Source organism: Podarcis melisellensis (genome assembly GCF_964234715.1).
Source record: "Podarcis melisellensis genome assembly, chromosome: 9".
Taxonomy (NCBI): domain Eukaryota; kingdom Metazoa; phylum Chordata; class Lepidosauria; order Squamata; family Lacertidae; genus Podarcis; species Podarcis melisellensis.
Genome location: NC_138541.1, coordinates 61,458,335 through 61,477,425, shown reverse-complemented (window position 1 = coordinate 61,477,425; position 19,091 = coordinate 61,458,335). Strand labels below are relative to the sequence as shown.

The 19,091-nt window shown below is 46.3% G+C and overlaps 1 protein-coding gene across 1 annotated transcript in view; it reads left to right on the top strand.

Moving 5' to 3' along the window:
• Nucleotides 1–4,544: 4,544 nt before the first annotated feature.
• Nucleotides 4,545–19,091, top strand: part of DTHD1 (death domain containing 1) — a 28,494-nt gene continuing 13,947 nt past the window's right edge. The window contains exons 1-3 of the mRNA XM_081924453.1: nt 4,545–5,333; nt 5,822–6,146; nt 9,364–9,543. Coding sequence (XP_081780579.1) covers nt 4,636–5,333; nt 5,822–6,146; nt 9,364–9,543 — 1,203 coding nt within the window. The 5' untranslated portion in view covers nt 4,545–4,635. The remainder of the gene's footprint in view (nt 5,334–5,821; nt 6,147–9,363; nt 9,544–19,091) is intronic.

Genomic DNA, 19,091 nt, shown 5'->3' with positions numbered 1-19,091 from the left:
TACAAGCCGGCCATGGAAACTGTTACTGATAATCTAGGTCAAATACTGGAAGAGATTGGGCACCAAAACTTCAGTTTAGGAGAGCTTCTTAAAGGTGACAGTAAGGACAATGAGAAGATAGCGGAATTCCTTCCAAAACTGACTCCTCTCCTTCTAGAGCTCATGAAAGCCTTCAGCCGGCAACTGGAAGACACTTCTAAGATTCTTCAAAATACCTTTCAGCTCCTGGATGTTGTTCATGACAAAGGCTGGGAACAAGCTTCAATTAAAGGCAAGTAAAGCTAAATATGTAAATCAAGGACTATGTAGCAATTGCTCAAATGCAAGACTCAGCATACATAGTTGTATGCATTTTTAGAAATTGGTTTTCTATTACAAAAGTTCTAGAGAAAGCAGCAAACAGATACAATTTATTTAAGGCTTCAGTCAGGCCCGTAGGTGAGTAGAGTTTAAGGAATTCACAGAGAGCATCATAAATAAATATGAAATGGCAAAAAAACCACTAAAAATAAGCAGTCTTAAAGTTGTTTAATTTACCAAATAATTTTAATAACATTATATTCAAAAATTGAAAACATGTCAAGCGAGATTGCCAACTTTAGCAACACACTCTGCTCTTGTTGCTTTAACAACCCCTCAGTCTGAAGAGATTAGGAGTTGAACACGATTGTCTCTACGCTATGACAAGCATTCATTCCTGCAGCTCATGAAGGCACCCCTGGGGGTGGCTTATAATCACTTAAACATAGACAACAATAAAAATATTTTTTTAAAAAATGTCTCTTGCATGTAAGTCTAAACACAAAAAGAAAATTCACATAAGGGATCTGTGCCTCCTTCTCTATTTTGTGTACTAGTGTGTTGCCAAGAAGTAACAGGGGATGCGGGCGGCGCTGTGGTCTAAACGACTGAGCCTCTTGAGCTTGCTGATCAGAAGGTCGTAACTTCAATACCCACAATGGAGTGAGCTCTCATTGCTTGGTCCCAGCTTCTGCCAACCTAGCACTTCAAAAGCATACCAGTGCAAGTAGATAAATAGGTACTACTGCAGCAGGAAGGAAAATAGTGTTTCCGTGCACTCTGGTTTCCCTCACAATGTTCCATTGTACCAGAAGCGATTTAGTCATGCTTGCCACATGACCCGGAAATCTGTGGACAAACGCTGCCTCCCTTGGCCCAAAAGTGAGATGAGCACTGCAACCCCATAGTCACCTTTGACTGGACTCAACCGTCCAGGGGTCCTTTACATTTACCAAGAAGTATCCAGAGAGCTTTAATCTGATACATATTAAATACTTGAGCATACTTAGTATGCTCGCTCCAATCCTTTGGAGTTCCTTTTACTGTCTCACAGAAGGAACCTCTAGAAGACTCTTGGATCTGGACCTCAGTGTCCAGGATGAACGATGGGGGGGGGTGGAGATGCTCCTTCAGGTATACTGGGCCCGGGCCATTTAGGGCTTTAAAGGTCAGCACCAGCTCTTTGAAATTTGGTCAGAAACGTACCGAGAGCCAGTGTAGATCATTTTGGACCAGTGTTATGGGGTCCTGGCAGCAGCTCCCAGTCACTAGTTTGGCAGCCACATTATGGATTAGTTGTAGTTTCTGAGTCACCTTCAAAGGTAGCCCTGTGTAGAGTGCATTGCAGTAGTCCAAGCGAGAGATAACTAGAGCATGCACCACTCTGGTGAGACACCGCTCAGGCTGATAGGTCTCAGCCTGCGTGCCAGATGGAGCTGGTAAACAGCTGCCCTGGACACAGAATTGACCTGTGCCTTCATGGTCAGTTGTGAGTCCTTCGGGGGTACAGTTACCCCATTCAGGATCAGGGAGTTCCTCACACCTGCTTGCCCCCTATCCCCCAGAGACAGCACTTCTATCTTGTCAGGACTCAACCTCAATCCGTTAGCCGCCATCCATCCTCCAACCGCCTCCTGACACTCACACAGGACCTTCACTGCCTTCACTGGTTTGATTTGAAAGAGAGATAGAGCTGGGTATCATCCACATACTGATGAACACCCAGCCCAGACCCCCTGATGATCTCTCCCAGAGGCATCATATAGATGTTAAAAAGCAGGGGGAGAAGATGGAGCCCTGAGGCACCCTACAAGTGAGGGCCCAAAGGTCCAAACACTCACTCCAGAACACCACTTTCTGGACGCAGCCCAGGAGGAAGGAACTGAACCACTGCATATCAGTGCTTCCAGCTCCCAACCCCTCTAGACAGTCCAGAAGGATACTATGGTCAATGGTATCAAAAGCCACTGAGAGATCCAGCAGAACAAGGAAACAGCTTTCACCTTTGTCCCTAGCCCACCGGAGATCATCAACCAGCACAACCAAGGCAGTTTCAATCCAATGATGTGGCTTAATCCTGACTGGAAGGGATCCAAATTGTCTGGATTGAGTTGATTAATCCCTTGAAATCAGTTCCAGAATTTTGCACATCAAATAATATTTAGGCTTACATTCAAATTGCAATAGGCTTTTGAAGTAAAGGTTAAGTAAACTCGACTGTAATGCACAGACGACTAGGCTGTAAAAAATGTGTTGTTTTTGCTACAACCAGACAAACAGCATTGCCCCTCTGGAAGTTGGGCAAAAAGAAAACGACAAAGCAACTGTAAAATATAAATGAAAAGCTATTGTTTCATTTCCCCCACTTCCACAAATTACAGGGTTGTAGGTGTGGACATTGCAAGGTCAGATTCTTTCTGAGAGCACAGGGGGGTGGGATAGGCAACTTGTAATAAATTGGCTGCTTGCAAATGCGCAGGTTGAGCAAGACAGAAGCAGTATGCAGGCACACAAGCTAAGCTCTTGAATGAAATCAATTCAGCTTGCCAGTATCTTGAAAGATGCTTTAAGAAGTCAGGGACGTTCGCTATTTTGCCTCCCTCCTCCACCCAGAGCTAAATCCAAACTGACAATGCTTTGTCTTCTTCCCTTTATCATCTATGTGCAATGTTTTTTCCCATCTCCATTCAGACAGGTGAGATCATGTTCCAGTTGGGATAGCAAGGGACCATCAAGTATGCATATATATATATATATATATATATATATATATATATATATATTGCTTACAACCTGATATCCATAATTTAATAGACAAAAATGTTTTACCTAACTCAGAAGTTCATTTATGCCTCGGTTTCTGAGTCATGAGCCTAAAGAAAGCAACAAAAGGGGCTTTCTTTTGAGAAAATGGTGACTTAGATTCACTTTAATGGAGATGTTTGATCTGCATCAGTTCCTTTTTAGATTCTTCTCCAAGAAAGTACTCTCCCTCTCCAAGAAGGTACTCCTGGACAAAAGCCCCTGTCCTCCTTTCTTCCCTCCCTCCCTGCCTCTCTTTTGTATAAAATACTCCACAAGAAAAGAGGAGATGAGAGATGAGAACAGAGTCTGCCATTGTGTTACAAAACTAGGCAATCAAGGTCGGAGAGGAAAGAAAGCAGCAGCCTCAAAGGAGTCTGCATGATTCTGAAGAATAAAAAGTACCTTACTTGTTTAACTCTATAAAGAGCGACATATTGAAAGTACTGCTATGTTGGCAGACGGAAGCGAAAGGGAAAGGTCTGATTGAAAAGGCCTCACTTGGACATACCGTACATTCTGTAAAACTTAGATTTCCAAAACATGTGGGAAAGGCTGTCATTACTTCCAATTACAGTGGTACCTGGGTTCTCAAACACCTTGGCACTCAAACAACTTGGAACCCAAACACTGCAAACCTGGAAGTAAGTGTTCCAGTTGGTGAACTTTTTTTGGAAGCCGAATGTGCTCCGTTTTGAGTGTTACGCTTCCAATTTGAGTGCCGCACTTCCATTTTGAGTGTCACACTTCCGTTTTGAGTGTTACGCTGAGGTCTGTCCGTCTGTTTTTGCCATTTATATTGTGTTTTTGTTTTTGTGGGGGGTTTTTTTGTGTGTGAGACTGTGTGGAACCCAGTTACTGATTGATTGGTTGTGTGACTGCAGTGCATTGTTTATTGCTTTCATTTTATGGATCAATGGTCTCATTAGATGATAAAAGTCATCTTAAATTGCTGTTTTAGGGGTTGTTTTCAAAGGTCTGGAATGGATTAATCCATTTTGCATTACTTTCTATGGGAAAGTGTGCCTTGGTTTTGGAACGCTTTGGTTTTGGAACGGACTTCCAGAATGGATTAAATTTGAGAACCAAGGTGCCACAGTATTTGCAAGTTGTCAACATTCAATCTCCTGTACTCTTCTAGCCTGCCCAAGAAACAGAATGGGGGATGGATTTGCAGATTAAGATAAAGTTAGGGGACTGAAGCAATCTTGCTGAACAATCTTCTGTTAATTACAGGTAAAGGTGGGAGTGCTTGAATAAATCCACCTTTTCTGCAGCCTCCTAAAAAAAAGCCAAAGGGCTGTAGAAAACAGATAAGGGAACCAAGTTGGGCAATGATAACAGTGTATAAAAATGGAAGGACATGCTTAACCTTTTCACCCGAACAGATCACAAACAATGTATTACCTGTCACATATATTTCTGTTTGCTTCTTCAGAGGGGAGCAGCCTTGCAGACTGGCTTCAGAAATTAAACAAGCTCATCTTACATGTTGCCAAATACTTTGGAGACTTACAAAACCATCTGCTTGAAATGAGCTGCAGAAAATCGGATGACGTGCCGTTTGTTCCGTGTATCCCTTGGAAATCTGTGTGTGATGCTGATAAAGAGAAAGCAAATGGCATGCAGTTATTGGCAGGTGTCAGTCAACCATTTCACGAACCTTCATCCGTACACAGAGGGGGGAATGAAACCCAGATGACAGAAGACAAAACGACGGAAACTGAAGCAGGTTCATCCTCAAATGAAAATATAGCTGGCAAAGAACAGGAATTTCCAGTACTTGTGAAAAATGAAGATCAGCAACAAAAATCCATTGCAGTGCCAAATCAGGACAATGGAATAGGTTCTCAATCAGTGCTATCTCCCACTCAGAAAATTTCAGAAAACAGAGATTTGGAAGACAGTTCAGGAAACAATGGGGGAAACGTAAATGTGTCCAGAAAGCTGGAAAACAGCAGTGTATCACATCTGCAGACGAGTCCTAATCAGGAAAAACAGACAGAGATAAAGGAAGCCCTGAAGCAGATGGGAAATGGGAATTACAGGCTGATAGCTGAGCCAGGCAGGAGTGACAAAGATGTCAATCAAAAGGAGACAAGTAATGAAATTGCCCAAAGCTACCAAGAAAATTGTACAAGGTCAGAAGACTTGCATAAAAACAGTTCCATGTGTCAGTCTTCTGGTGAGCTGGAAGGAAAGGACAATGAAAGTGGCTGGATGACTAAAGAGTAAGAGCAGGTTGTCTTTTGGGGGAGACACAACAGTAGCCTTCAGGACAGATTCCGGGGGGGGGGGGTCATTGTTAGTCTGTTGCAGGAAAAGCAGCTAATAATAATAATAATAATAATAATAATAATATATTTATACTCCACTCATCTGGCTTGGTTTCCCCAGCCACTCTGGGCAGCTCCCAACAGAATATTAAAAACACAATAAAACATAAAATATTAAAAATATTTCGGCCTTGGGAGCCGAACATTCTAGCTCCCGAACGATCGAAAACTGGAAGTGATTGTTCCGGTTTTTGAACTTTCTTTGGAAGCCGAACGTTTGGCGCGGCTTCTGCGGCTTCCAACTGGCTGCAGGAAGCTCCTGCAGCCAATCGGAAGCCGCGCCTTGGTTCCTGAACCGTTTCGGGAGTTCAGCAGCTGCAAATCAATTCTAGCTATTGGTCTTCTTTACAGATAATATGGGCACTGTTGTATTTTGTCTGCAGGTTTCTTGTGAAAGCGAATGATCTGAGTGAACCTGAAATAGCCTGTTGCATTAGAGCCCCTCTCAGTGTGCTGGAAAATCTAGTCATCCGAGTTGTCAATGATTTGAGTTCACTGGTGGTGGATGGTTCTGAAGAACTGGTCAGCAATGTCATCCATGCTGAGTGCTGCTCTTCCGTTGGCCCACCAACCATTTATTCCATCACCATCGCGATCCCATTTAATTCACGTTACAGAGGAATGTACAGAGATATTATGGTGAAGGTGACTGATGTCAACTTTCGGTCAAGTTATTTGACTCCTGTCTCCTTGGAAGGGCACCAGAAGGTTAGTGAATTATTGTCAAGGTTTGGTGCTCAATCAATCAATCAATCAAATCTTTATTGCGGTCACTGACCAGGGTGGGGTACAATCATTTACAATCTGTAAAACATTTTGGAAAGCTAAAATTATTAAAACAGAAGGTATATATAAAAGACTATAAGAATCTAAAAGAGCTAAAATAATCTAAAAGAAGGGTTAGGAGCATTAAACGGATGTGGAAGAGCATAAAAAGTTCGTATATAAAAGGCTATGACTATCAATTTACAAAGCACCCTGATATGGGTGGTCATTAAATCTAGTTTGTAGCGCAGGACATCAACCGATGGATTTTGAATGCTGCTATGCAGAACCTAGCAACACTGTATGTTGTAGCAGGGTTGGTATCTGAAAGCAGCAGGGAGGTATAGAATTGTCCTGTGCGCCCTGCGTACTTATGGAGTAGTGGGGAGATGAGGTTAATATGGATTTCTCTATAATATAGGTACCGGAGAAGCACATGCTCTATTGTTTCTGTTTGTCCAGAATCACAGGGGACACCAGAAGGCTTTAGATGAAATCACTTCCCGTTTCTAATTCATGGGAAGAAAGCAGGGCTATCACACACCCTGAACCACATGCGATGGAGCTCACCTGAAACAGGGAATTTGTGGAGGTCCTCCACCCTCTCTGGCCACATGTAGCTTATTTTATCACAAAGGTCTTCTAGATGAGCATGTGCAGAGTATCAGGGCTGTCACTGAAATCCTCCAAAAGAAACAAGCAGTTAGTCATGCTACAAATTACAGAGTGGGGAAAGGCCACAAAAGTGCTATTTAAGGTAGCAGGGGATGCGGGTGGCGCTGTGGTCTAAACCACTGAGCCTCGTGGGCTTGCCGATCAGAAGGTCGGTGGTTTGAATCCCCGCTACGGGGTGAGCTCCCATTGCTCTGTCCCAGCTCCTGCCAACCTTGCTGTTCAAAAGCACACCAGTGAAAACAGATAAATAGGTACCACTGTGGTGGGAAGGTGAACGGTGTTTCCGTGCGGTCTGGTTTCCCTCACGGTGTTCTGTTGTGCCAGAAGCGGCTTAGTCATGTTGGCCACATGACCTGGAAAGCTGTCTGTGGACAAACGCTGGCTCCCTTAGCCTGAAAGCAAGATGAGCACCTCAACCCCATAATCACCTTTGAATGGACTTAACCGTCCAGGAGTCCTTTACCTTTTTACCTTAAGGTAGCTCCTATCTAATGAATACAATGAGAATGCGCCCCTGTCTTCCACTGTCCCCCATCACTAATCTTTCCAAAAACCCTTCCATTCATGAGCAGTAAGAGCAGATATGCAAATACAGATTCCCCATTTGTTGTTGTTTTGTATATGTTGTGTGGGATCACTCCTCTAAAATACATTAAGTAGAGTACATTCAATAGGATGGGGCCGGGAACCCACAATTTTTTTGTGCCGGGGCTGCACATACCAAGCAGGGTGGGCACAGAGGGAGCCCACTGGCTCCAGCTGGGCAGGAAAATGTTGCTTCAGCAGTATCCTTGCCAGCGTTGCCCAGCCAAGGAGGGGGGGCAAGGCTGCTGTGACTCTCCTCCTCCCAGGTCAGACCTGACCTAGGAGCAGAGCTGTGGCTTGGTGTGCGCAGTCCTGTACAGGAAAGAGGCAGTGCAGCGGCAACACAGCTGCCGTCTATTGTTGTTATTATTATTATTATTATTATTATTATTATTATTATTATTATTAATAATACTGCCCCATACCACAAAATCTATAAAACCACAAAATATATAATCAAAATAAAAACAACCCAATCCCCCCCAAAACCCCCCACATTTTTAAAGGGCATAGGATGCAAATCGAATCAACCAAAGGCCTGGTTAAAAAGGAATGTTTTTGTCTGGCACCTTCACTATACATTATACTCTACTGGGGAGAGCATTCCACAGATGGGGAGCCACTGCAGAGAAGGCCCCTTCTTGTGTCGCCACCCTCTAGACCTCTCGAGGAGGAGGCACATGAAGAAGGGCCTCAGAAGATGATCTATGGGACCTGGTAGGTTCATATGGAACCTTGGTTCTTCTCCACTCCGCCCCCGGGTCAGGCCTGGCAGAGCTGCCACTCAGAGCCAGGCTCCAATGAGGGAGCCGGTGGGGTGGTACCTGGTCATGTACCCTCTCAAAAATGTGCACGCGCATGTAACATCAGCACACACTGTAGGCATGCTGTGCATGGCCCCGGGCACCCACGGTCCTGGGGCAAGTTGGCTGGCCTGGTCCCCAGATATTGCTGGACTACAACTCCCATCATCCCTGATCACCGGTGCTAGGGATGATTGGGCTTGTAGTCCAACAACACCAGGGGACTCAAGTTTTAGAAAGGCTGATCTAGAATAAGGTAAAGGGTAAAGGGACCCCTGCCCATTAGGTCCAGTCGTGGCTGACTCTGGGGTTGCAGCGCTCATCTCGCTTTATTGGCCGAGGGAGCCGGTGTACAGCTTCCGGGTCATGTGGCTAGCATGACTAATCCGCTTCTGGCGAACCAGAGCAGTGCACAGAAATGCCGTTTACCTTCCCGCTGGAGCGGTACCTATTTATCTACTTGCACTTTGATGTGCTTTCGAACTGCTAGGTTGGCAGGAGCAGGGACTGAGCAACGGGAGCTCACCCCGTCGCAGGGATTCAAACCACCAACCTTCTGATCGGCAAGTCCTAGGCTCTGTGGTTTAACCCACAGCGCCACCCGTGTCCCTGATCTAGAATAAGAGATATCTTTAAATAATGTAAATATTGACCAACCAAGGGTTGCCATTAGTGTCACTTCAAAGCACTGGGGAAATTAGAATGCAGGTTTACAGACCCCACTAGCAGGGCAAGGATCTGCACTCGTGACCCTACTGGGTCTCAAACAATTGCCCCAGGATGCCAGGTGCTGCTGCCGAGTCTGGGCAGTCCCCATCAGAATTGCTCCTTATTTGATATATTACCAAAGCAGTGAGGGAAGAGACCACAGGAAGTGATACTCATATCTCTGCGGTAGCTAAAACTGCAAAGCAGCTACATTTCTGTGGCTGTCAGATAAAGTTGCCCGGAAACAGAACGGAGAAAGCAATCTTTCTCTGTGGTTGTTAACTCTCAAGTTACTTTCCTTTTATATCTCTGATTCATGCTGGCTTCCCAGGTTAGAATTCGTTTATCGTTATCCACTTCAGCATTTTTCACTAATTTCTATCACGCAGGGGACTTTTGCGGAGGTGAAAACCAGCCAGCTTGGCCTTTTTTCAGTGGTTTCATGCTTAAAGACGGAAACAGTCACCATTCCAAAGAAAGGACTTTCACGGAAGCTAAGTATGGATCCCAGAATTTCATTTTGCTGGCCTCCGTCAACTTTTACTTCTCGAGTAACAATGCACCTAAAGGTATGCTTTTAAAAAAACACAATTCGCTGGGGGCAAAAGGGTATAAACACCTTAATTTATTTTATTTTTATGAATATTTTATTAGTTGAATATAAGAACAACATATAATCAAATACAAGCAATCAGATACAGTTTTCCCCTAACACCCCCCCCAAAAAAAAACCCTTCAACTACATCCAGGTAATTACATTAGTAATATAATCAAATAAAAAATTGTTTCTACAGTTGCTGGTTTAAGAAATAGCATTCCACATACTCCCATGTGTCTTAGGTGGTTTAAATGCATGTTCTTTCTTTGATGCACATGTAATAAAGGAGGACCACGTTATGTAAAAGTTATGTAGTTTCTCACGTTGTTTTCTTTCATGTACCCTTTCTGTTAATTTTTCCATCAATATTAATTCCCAGACATAAGCATACCAAACTTTATATAGGTTCACGTTTAATGTCCTCCAGGGTCTAGCAACAGCAAGACGTGCTGCGGTTATAAGATGCACAATGAAGTCTTTGTCTCTAAGAAACACCTTGCTTTATTAGCAGAGATCAGGGAATGGCTATAGGAGAAGCTGGGCTATAGGAGAAGCCCAAAATCGGTAGGAGTAGCTCATGGGCAAAATGGTTCCAACGGTGGAATGGTTCCTGGATGCCCTATCCACCTAAAGCCCTCATGGGATCCCTCATCCTCCTATGGGTTCTTGTGAGAGCCAGCTGGAAGGGTCAAACCCCCTATTTCCAACCCCCCAGAGTAGAGAAATGGTGCCCCACACTCAGGGCTCACAGAGCTGTGGCTTTTCAGAACACAGCGAAGACCTACAGTAAACTGATACCCAAGAAAAGATTTGTTTCTGCATGGCCATGTTGGTGAAGCTCAGCTGGGGAATGGAGCACGGTGCATGGGCCATGACTGAGAGGTCCAGTAGATGGGACCTGCCATGTAACTTCCATATAACTTTTTTTTAAAAATCATTTTCAGGGAATTGAGTTTGCAGATTCCCCTTACAACACAGGTGTAGGGAGAAAGTATGGCATGGTTTCTACTCCATATGACTTTAGACACCTAAGGTTAGCAATCAGTGAAGGAAAGAGTCTGCAAAGTTTTGGTTTTTTCCCTTTTTTAATATTAATACAGTGGTACCTCGTGTTACATACGCTTCAGGTTACATACGCTTCAGGTTACACACTCCGCTAACCCAGAAATAGTGCTTTAGGTTAAGAACTTTGCTTCAGGATAAGAACAGAGATCAGGCTCTGGCGGCGCGGCGACAGCAGGAGGCCCCATTAGCTAAAGTGGTACTTCAGGTTAAGAACAGTTTCAGGTTAAGAACGGACCTCCGAAACGAATTAAGTACTTAACCCGAGGTACCACTGTATTATTATTATAATTTATTATTTATACCCTGCCCATCTGGCTGGGTTTGCCCAGCCACTCTGGGCGGCTCCCAACAGAATATTAAAAACACGATAAAACAGCAAACATTAAAAGCTTCCCTAAACAGGGCTGCCTTCAGATGTACAGGTTAAGAACAGTTTCAGGTTAAGAATGGACCTCCAGAATGAATTAAGTTCTTAACCAGAGGTAGCACTGTATTCTAAAAGTCAGCTGTTTATTTCCTTGACATCTGATGGGAGGGCATTCCACAGGGCAGGCGCCACTGTAACCTCACTTCTTGCAAGGAAGGAACTTCCAGAAGGCCCTTGGTGCTGGACCTCAGTGTCCGGGCTGAACGATGGGGTTGGAGACGCTCCTTCAGGTATACTGGGCCGAAGCCGTTTAGGGCTTTCAAGGTCAGCACCAACACTTTGAATTGTGCTCGGAAACGTACTGGGAGCCAATGTAGGTCTTTAAACAAGTGGTCTCTGTGCCATATAACAAACTGCTTTTGAAAGGCCTTTCAGGACCAAACTAGACTTTATTGCCTTGTGCATGTGTTCGTGCTTTAAAAATGTAAAACCAGGCATGGCTTTGCAGGTGCAATTAACATTGAGACCACATCATGGGTGCAAGTAAGATTCAACCTGCCTCTCTCCAGCCATTATCCTGATCCCAACTTGCATGATAATGAATCTTGGGGGGCTTCTATTAATACTAATGAGAGCTTTCCCAACCCCAAAGATAGATTTTCTTTTTTGGTATGAGAATCATTCCTGGGGAGGAACGATCATCATACACAAACCTCCCTGTATGTTGTGATCCTTACCCCCTCAAATGGCTGGTATTAATTAAAAAGCAACAACCAGTCATGGTTGCTAACCGGACAATAAAAGAAAGATGGATTTTGGTCCTTGGTTTCAAAAGGGTATTGCTATGTGGCATGCTAGGCTACCATTCAAGAAACAAACTCAAACAATGTAGAACTAATTGTGCATCTCTTTAGACTCCGGGCAACATCTCAAGCAATTCATAAATGCAACTGCCAATATGTTGCTCATCTTCCTTTTAGTACAGTGGCTGGGAGCCTATGCTGTTGCTGTTCCTGTTAAGAGATTCTTGCTATTGAGAAATAGAGGCTGTCATTCACTTCATCCCTGGGTGGCAGTAAAAGCTTGGGAAAGAATGGCTAGACATTTACCATTGCGTATTTATCCTGCAATGTTAACTATGCAGTTCGTTGTTCAGCTCCTGTGTGGCTGCATTTTTCCTGGGAGGTATTTTGGGTTTGTCTATCGTCTTTATCATTCAGTCATCTTCTTTCATGATGCCCTACATTTCCGGGAGTGTGTTTGTGTGCTTGCGTTCTCCTCCTGAGAAATGTTGGTTGGACAAGGTACTGCCGGAACGGGCAAGCAGCATGATGTACTGTCAGTGGCGTAGCGTGGGGGGTGCAGGGGGGCCCGGCCGCACCGGGCGCAACACCTGGGGGTTAGGGTTAGGGGGCGCAAATTACTTGCCTTGCCCCGGGTGCTGACAACCCACGCTACGCCACTGTGTACTGTGTTTGGATAACCTACAGGCGAAATAGCTCTTCATGTCCATTGTTCCCTAAGGACTCGTACTTGGAAAGAGCTCTGACAATTGCGTGTCGAGGTCCCCAAGCCACCCCAAATACCTCACACATCACACAGAAATTTTGTTTAAGGTTTTTGGCATCATTTTGGCCACAACTTTATTAAAATACAAAAATGTGAGTGGTTGCTTAGGCATTGGTTGCGTCTATCTGCCTCCGGTGGGGACAGACTGACATTTCGCAACCCTGTGAAAGTCAGAAAAGGGGAATACATTTGGGGGTAGCGACGGAGCAGGGAACCTGCCCTCAGCCCTCCCCAAATGCAACCAGGGGCTCTTGCATGGCCCTAGCCCCTTGACAGGGTTCGGACAAAAGCAATGGTGAGCCCCTGTATTCCTTTAACGGAATACCCTTGCAGCAGCAGCATTAGAGGGGCAGGCACAGCCAATCCATGCCCCTCAACCAACCAAACCAAAAACCAATGCCTAACCGCAACCTTAGAAGTTGTGACGATTTGCTACACAGTAGGCAAAAAACCAGATGGCACCAGCCAATCAGCCAAATGGACAAAAATTCCTACCGGGCGCATGCCCCAAGAGCAGATGACCCCATGACAGGCATAGCAAGGTCAATGCGAACAACCCTAAATATAGGAAGGGGGGACGGGCAGTCCAATGTACGCAGTGAGAAGAGGAAGCTCTACGCTTCGTGCAGGGAGTTTTAACGTTTCTAGCTGTCAATCACAAAATGGCAACATTAACTTCTTCCCAACAACAAGGGAAGCCCAGTCGCAACCGTGGCCCATCCCACAATTTTGGAGTGTCTTGTTAGCCCCCACCGCAACCTGTGCTCTCCATGAAGGAGAACACGCTATAGCAATGTTGCTCCCTGTTTCGGGGAGGCATCAATTGCACCAACAGTCGTCGCACCAACCCACACCCTCCTATCGTACCTATTTCCATGTTTGCCCAGTAACTCTAACTAAATAAAGTGAGGAAAGATTGCCAGGCAGGACCGGCCCAATATATTTTGACACCTGAGGCAGACCCCAAAATGGCACCTCTCCTTCCCACCAGGGAAGAATGGGTGAGGAAAGAACTATATCAGGAACAAATACACTGAGATCTGCTGCCCCTGTGGTTTCTGCCGCCTGAGGCAGTTGCCTACCCTTGCCTCACAGATGGGCCAGGCCTGCTGCCATGCTTAACAGAACTGGAACAAAGGGTCAATAATTATTATAAGGAAGGGAGCAACAGCTAGCGCAGCTGCTCTGCAGATATTCCAACCATTTGGTGTGCATTTAATTAGTAAACCAATAAGAGATAATTTGACTCAAATGAATTCTTTATATTCCACGTGCTTTGGCAGTTGGTTGTTCTCTGTTGCCTGTTCTAATCTACATTTCGCTTTACAGTAGGCAGCAAAACAAGAGCAGAAGTTGTTGCTCATTCCATTCGGCAGATGCCCTCAGGAACTCAGTCCCATCTGCCAGACATATAAAGGGAAGTTCTCCATGGAGAGAAGGGGGATTCCCCTCTGTGCAGTCAGGCCATTCATTCGCTTATAGAAAAGGGAAGTCCTTGTATGTACATGAGCGCATTGGGTCATGGCCTGTGGCCATCGTTCTGTGCAGTCAGTGAGCTTTTGTCATGTGTAATGGGAGAACAGCCGCATGCATTGCTTCATAGTGGTCTTAAATCAGAGGAAAGGGTGGATTTGGTAAAAATGGCAAGTATGTGGACTGTTATTTTTAGTGAAATGATACATCTCAAAATGGAGAACTTGAAAGTAGTCCAAGGGCTGGGGATAGGCACAACCTTCCCTTGATCTTCTGAAAGTGCCCTCCCACTGCCAACAATATGAGCTGCTGAACAGGACTTCGGATTGCAGTTGTCTGTGGGACAAGGAGTACCATTTTGCTGGTGTTATTCTCTTTTATTAGATTTCAATTTGATCCTGACTTTTTTTTAGGAGGTAATTTAATTATTGTTTGATTTTATGACAATGTTATATATTTGATGTTAGCCATCCTGAGCCCAGTTTCAGCCGGGGAGGGCAGGATACAAATAAAAGATTATTATTATTATTATTATTATTATTATTATTATTATTATTATAGCAGTGGCGTTCAAAGGGTGTGGTGCATCACACTGGTGTGGCATGAGAGGAATGCAAGTGGAGCAGGAAGATTCAAGGACAGTCAAACAAACATTTCATTGTACAGTAAACCTCGGTTGTCAAACATAATTCGTTCTGGAAGACCATTTGACTTCCGAAACATTCGATAACTGAAAACTGAAAGTCTCAATACAATAGGGAAACTCAAAATGGAAGCTGCATAGCATGTTCAGCCTCTGAAAAATGTTCAAAAACTGGAGCAGTTACTTCTGGGTTTTCGGAGTTTGGGAGCTGAAACGTTCCAAAACGGAGGCGTTCGGAAACCAAGGTTTGACTGTAATATAGTACAGCGGTACCTCGGGTTAAGAACTTAATTCATTCTGGAGGTCCGTTCTTAACCTGAAACTGTTCTTAACCTGAAGCATCACTTTAGCTAATGGGGCCTCCCGCTGCCGCCGCACTGCTGCCGCTGCGATTTCTGTTCTCCTCCTGAAGCAAAGTTCTTAACCTGAGGTAATATTTCTGGGTTAGCGGAGTCTGTAACCTGAAGTGTCTGTAACCTGAAGCGTCTATAACCTGAGGCACCACTGTATAGTATAGTATAGTATAGTATAGTATAGTATAGTATAGTATCAAAATGAGAGCAAGAGCATTAAGTAATACTGAGGACAATCCTAGTGTTTTTCAATGTATTTCTTATCAATAAGAAATTCAATGTTGTGCAAGCAAATGTTTATTCTGAAAGTGTGGCCCAGAGAAGAAAGTTTGAAAACCACTATTCTAAAGCATCATACTCATACAGCAGTATGGTGTAGCAGTTAAAGTGCTAGACTAGGACCTGGGAGACGAGGGTTCAAATCTCCACTCCCAGACCCTCCAAGTGTCCCTATTTTCCATGGACAGTCCTGGATTTACAGAAGCTGTCCCAGTTTCTGATCTGATCCCGAAATGTTCTTTTCTTTACGGCATCACTATTTTCACCGGAGGAATGTTTAGGGATATGGTAGGGCATCCCCATTTTCATCAGAGAAATGTTGGAGGGTAAGGAATAGGACATCCCTATTTTCATTGGAGAAATATTGGAGGGTACGTCTCTGTTTTCATCAGAGAAATGTTGGAGGCTATGGACTCTGCTCAACATCAAAAAAATGAAGATCATGGCCACTGGTCCCATCACCTCCTGCCAAATAGAAGGGGAAGAAATGGAGGCAGTGAGAGATTTTACTTTCTTGGGCTCCATGATCACTGCAGATGGTGACAGCAGTCACGAAATTAAAAGACGCCTGCTTCTTGGGAGGAAAGCAATGACAAACCTAGACAGCATCTTAAAAAGCAGAGACATCACCTAGCCAACAAAGGCCAGTATAGTTAAAGCTATGGTTTTCCCAGTAGTGATGTATGGAAGTGAGAGCTGGACCATAAAGAAGGCTGATCGCCGAAGAATTGATGCTTTTGAATTATGGTGCTGGAGGAGACTCTTGAGGGGCCCATGGACTGCAAGAAGATCAAACCTCTCCATTCTGAAGGAAATCAGCCCTGAGTGCTCACTGGAAGGACAGATCCTGAAGCTGAGGCTCCAATACTTTAGCCACCTCATGAGAAGAGAAGACTCCTTGGAAAAGACCCTGATGTTGGGAAAGATAGAGGGCACAAGAAGAAGGGGACGACAGAGGACGAGATGGTTGGACAGTGTTCTCGAAGCTACAAACATGAGTCTGACCAAACTGGGGGAGGCAGTGGAAGACAGGAGTGCCTGGCGTGCTCTGGTCCATGGGGTCATGAAGAGTCGGACACGACTAAACGACTAAACAACAACATGGATTCTGCCACAAAACTCACTAGGTGACCTTGGGCCAGTCACTCACTCTCAGCCTAACCAACCTCACAGGGTTGTTGGGAGGATAAAATGTGGAGGAAGAGAAAGATATAGGGCACCTTGAGCTTTCTGGAGGAAAGTTGGGGTATGAATGTAACAAATAATACAGGACTGGTGCCACGTTTGGCAGGATCCTTCGGCATCTGCCCATGGTGAGGATAGGCAGGTGCAACAACAACACACACACCAGTCAGTCTAGCTGGCCTTGGAGCAACACTGGCCTTGGAGCAACAGAGAAATTGTGGGGGAATTAAAATGTAGGATGCTGCCTGGAGTGTTAGGCCCAGGAATCTGTAAATCAGCTTGTTGGACTGGTGATGGGAACTCCTGATGGTTCAGGTTATCCCAGTGGTTCTGCCCACAGATGTTGGGCCTGCTTGACTGTGAAGAATGATCAATAATAATGGTAATAACATGGACAATTCTCTTATTCTAACTCTGTTACACCAACCAGCGCTTTCTGTTGTACTGCTCTTTTAAGCTAGTTCCGTGTGTAGGTCCCCAAGCCATCCCTCAAAATAATTCACACATCACACATAATTTTAGTTTTAGGTTCTGGGGCACTATTTTGGCCACAACTTTATTAAAATACAAAATCCGTGAGTGGTTGCTTAGACATTGGTTATGACTATCTGTCCCCCCGCCTGGGACAGAACTGACATTCCGAACTCCATCAGAACCCAGTTGAAAGGAAAGACAATGTTGGGGATCAGTTGAGCTGAGCGTCAGTCCCTCACCACTCACCCAACCAGCTCCCCAAGGCTTGCTGGCCCTGGTCCCATTTCAGAGATTGGACGAAATCGTGGCAAGCCCCAGGATTCCTTTAATGGAATTCCCTTCCAGCACCATTGGAGGGGCAGACACAGCCTATCCTGACCCCTCCACCACCAGCTTTTTATAACCAATGCCTAACCACAACCTTACAAGTTGTGACAAATTGCTAAGTAGTAGGCAAAAACCAAATGGCACCAGCCAATCAGCCAAATGGCAAAATTCCTACTAGGCCCCTGCACCAAGGCAGACGACCCCATGACAGGCATAGCAAGGTCAACCGGAACACAGGGCGAGTGGGCGGGTGATCCGATGCACTCTGCTAAAGAGAAAGCAAAAGGCAGAGTGCCCCAATATTTAAAGACTATGGTCCCACCCACCAATTTGCTAAATGAAATTTGCCCCAGCAACCCGGTCAGCCAATCGTTGCACCAGGCAATAGCCATTAACCTGCCTGGAAACACAGGGCTGGCCTGGTGGCCCACACCGCAACATGCACTCTCATTTTAGGGAGAACACGCTTTTCCCTAATTCTGGTAGGTATTTGTTCCACAAACAGGCTGCAGTCCTGTGTAATCTCAGAAGGATGTTCCACTATGTCCAATGGGGTGTACTTCCTAGTAAGTGTGTTTAGGATTACAGCTGTAACCTATGGCATGACCCTCGGTGACATCAGGGGAGAGCCTATAGTTGGATTAGCATCAACAGGCTCCACCTACTGGTGAATAAACCCACTTGTTTTAGAGATCCAGTGCCTAAGCCAGTGTTTCCCAAACGGTGTTCCGCGGCACACTGGTGTGCCGTGAGACCTTGCCTGGTGTGCCGTGGGAGGGAGGCGGGAGAGGCGGGGCGGCGGCGGCATCTCCTGCTGGATGCAAATCCAAACATGGCGGGCGCCTCCCTCGCTCCTTTGTAGGCGGACCATCGAGAGAGAAAGAAAAGGAGGCGAAAGAGCGAGAGAAGGCGCCTGCGCAGAAAGAGGAGCGAGCAGTGCGCCTGCACGCCGCGGCGCCCGAGATCGCTTCTCCCCACCGCCCCTTGCTTCAAAAGAGGTCCGGGGACAGCGGGAAGCGCTGCCCCCGGACCTCTTTTGAAGCAAGGGGCTGCGGGGAGATCGCTTCTCCCGGTGCTCCGAAGCGGGGCGGGGGGGGCGGGAACACCTGCCCCAGCCGCCCCGCTTCGGAACGCTGCTCCGAAGCGGGGCGGGGGGCGGGAACACCTGCCCCAGCCGCCCCGCTTCGGAACGCTGCTCCGAAGCGGGGTGGGGGGGCGGGAACACCTGCCCCAGCCGCCCCGCTTCGGAACGCTGCTCCGAAGCGGGGCGGGGGGCGGGAACACCTGCCCCAGCCGCCCCGCTCCGAAGCGGGGCGGGGGGGCGGGAACCTCGCACCCCGCCGCCGGGCATCGGAACGATGCCCCGATGCCGGGCGGTGGGGCGGGAACCTCTCCCCCCGCCGCCAGGCATCGGAACGATGCCCCGATGCCGGGCGGTGGGGCGGGAACCTCGCACCCCGCCGCCGGGCATCGGAACGAGGTCCTGGACCTCTTCTGAAGGCAGGCGGGGGCAAAAGTCTTTGCTCCCCCCGCCTGCCTTCCCGGGACAGCGGAGACTTCTCCGCTGCCCCGGGCGATCTTAAAATGCTGGCGGGCGGAAGCGAAGCGTTCGCTGCCGACCCCCAGCATTTTAAAATCTCCTCGGGGCAGCGGAGACTTCGCTCCCGCCCGCCAGCATTTTAAAATCGCCCCGGGACAGCAGGGGCTTTTAAAATGCTGGCGGTCGGCAGCAAAGCCCTCCTGTCCCCGGAGCTTGTGGGGCGGGAGGTGGGAAGAAGGGCTTT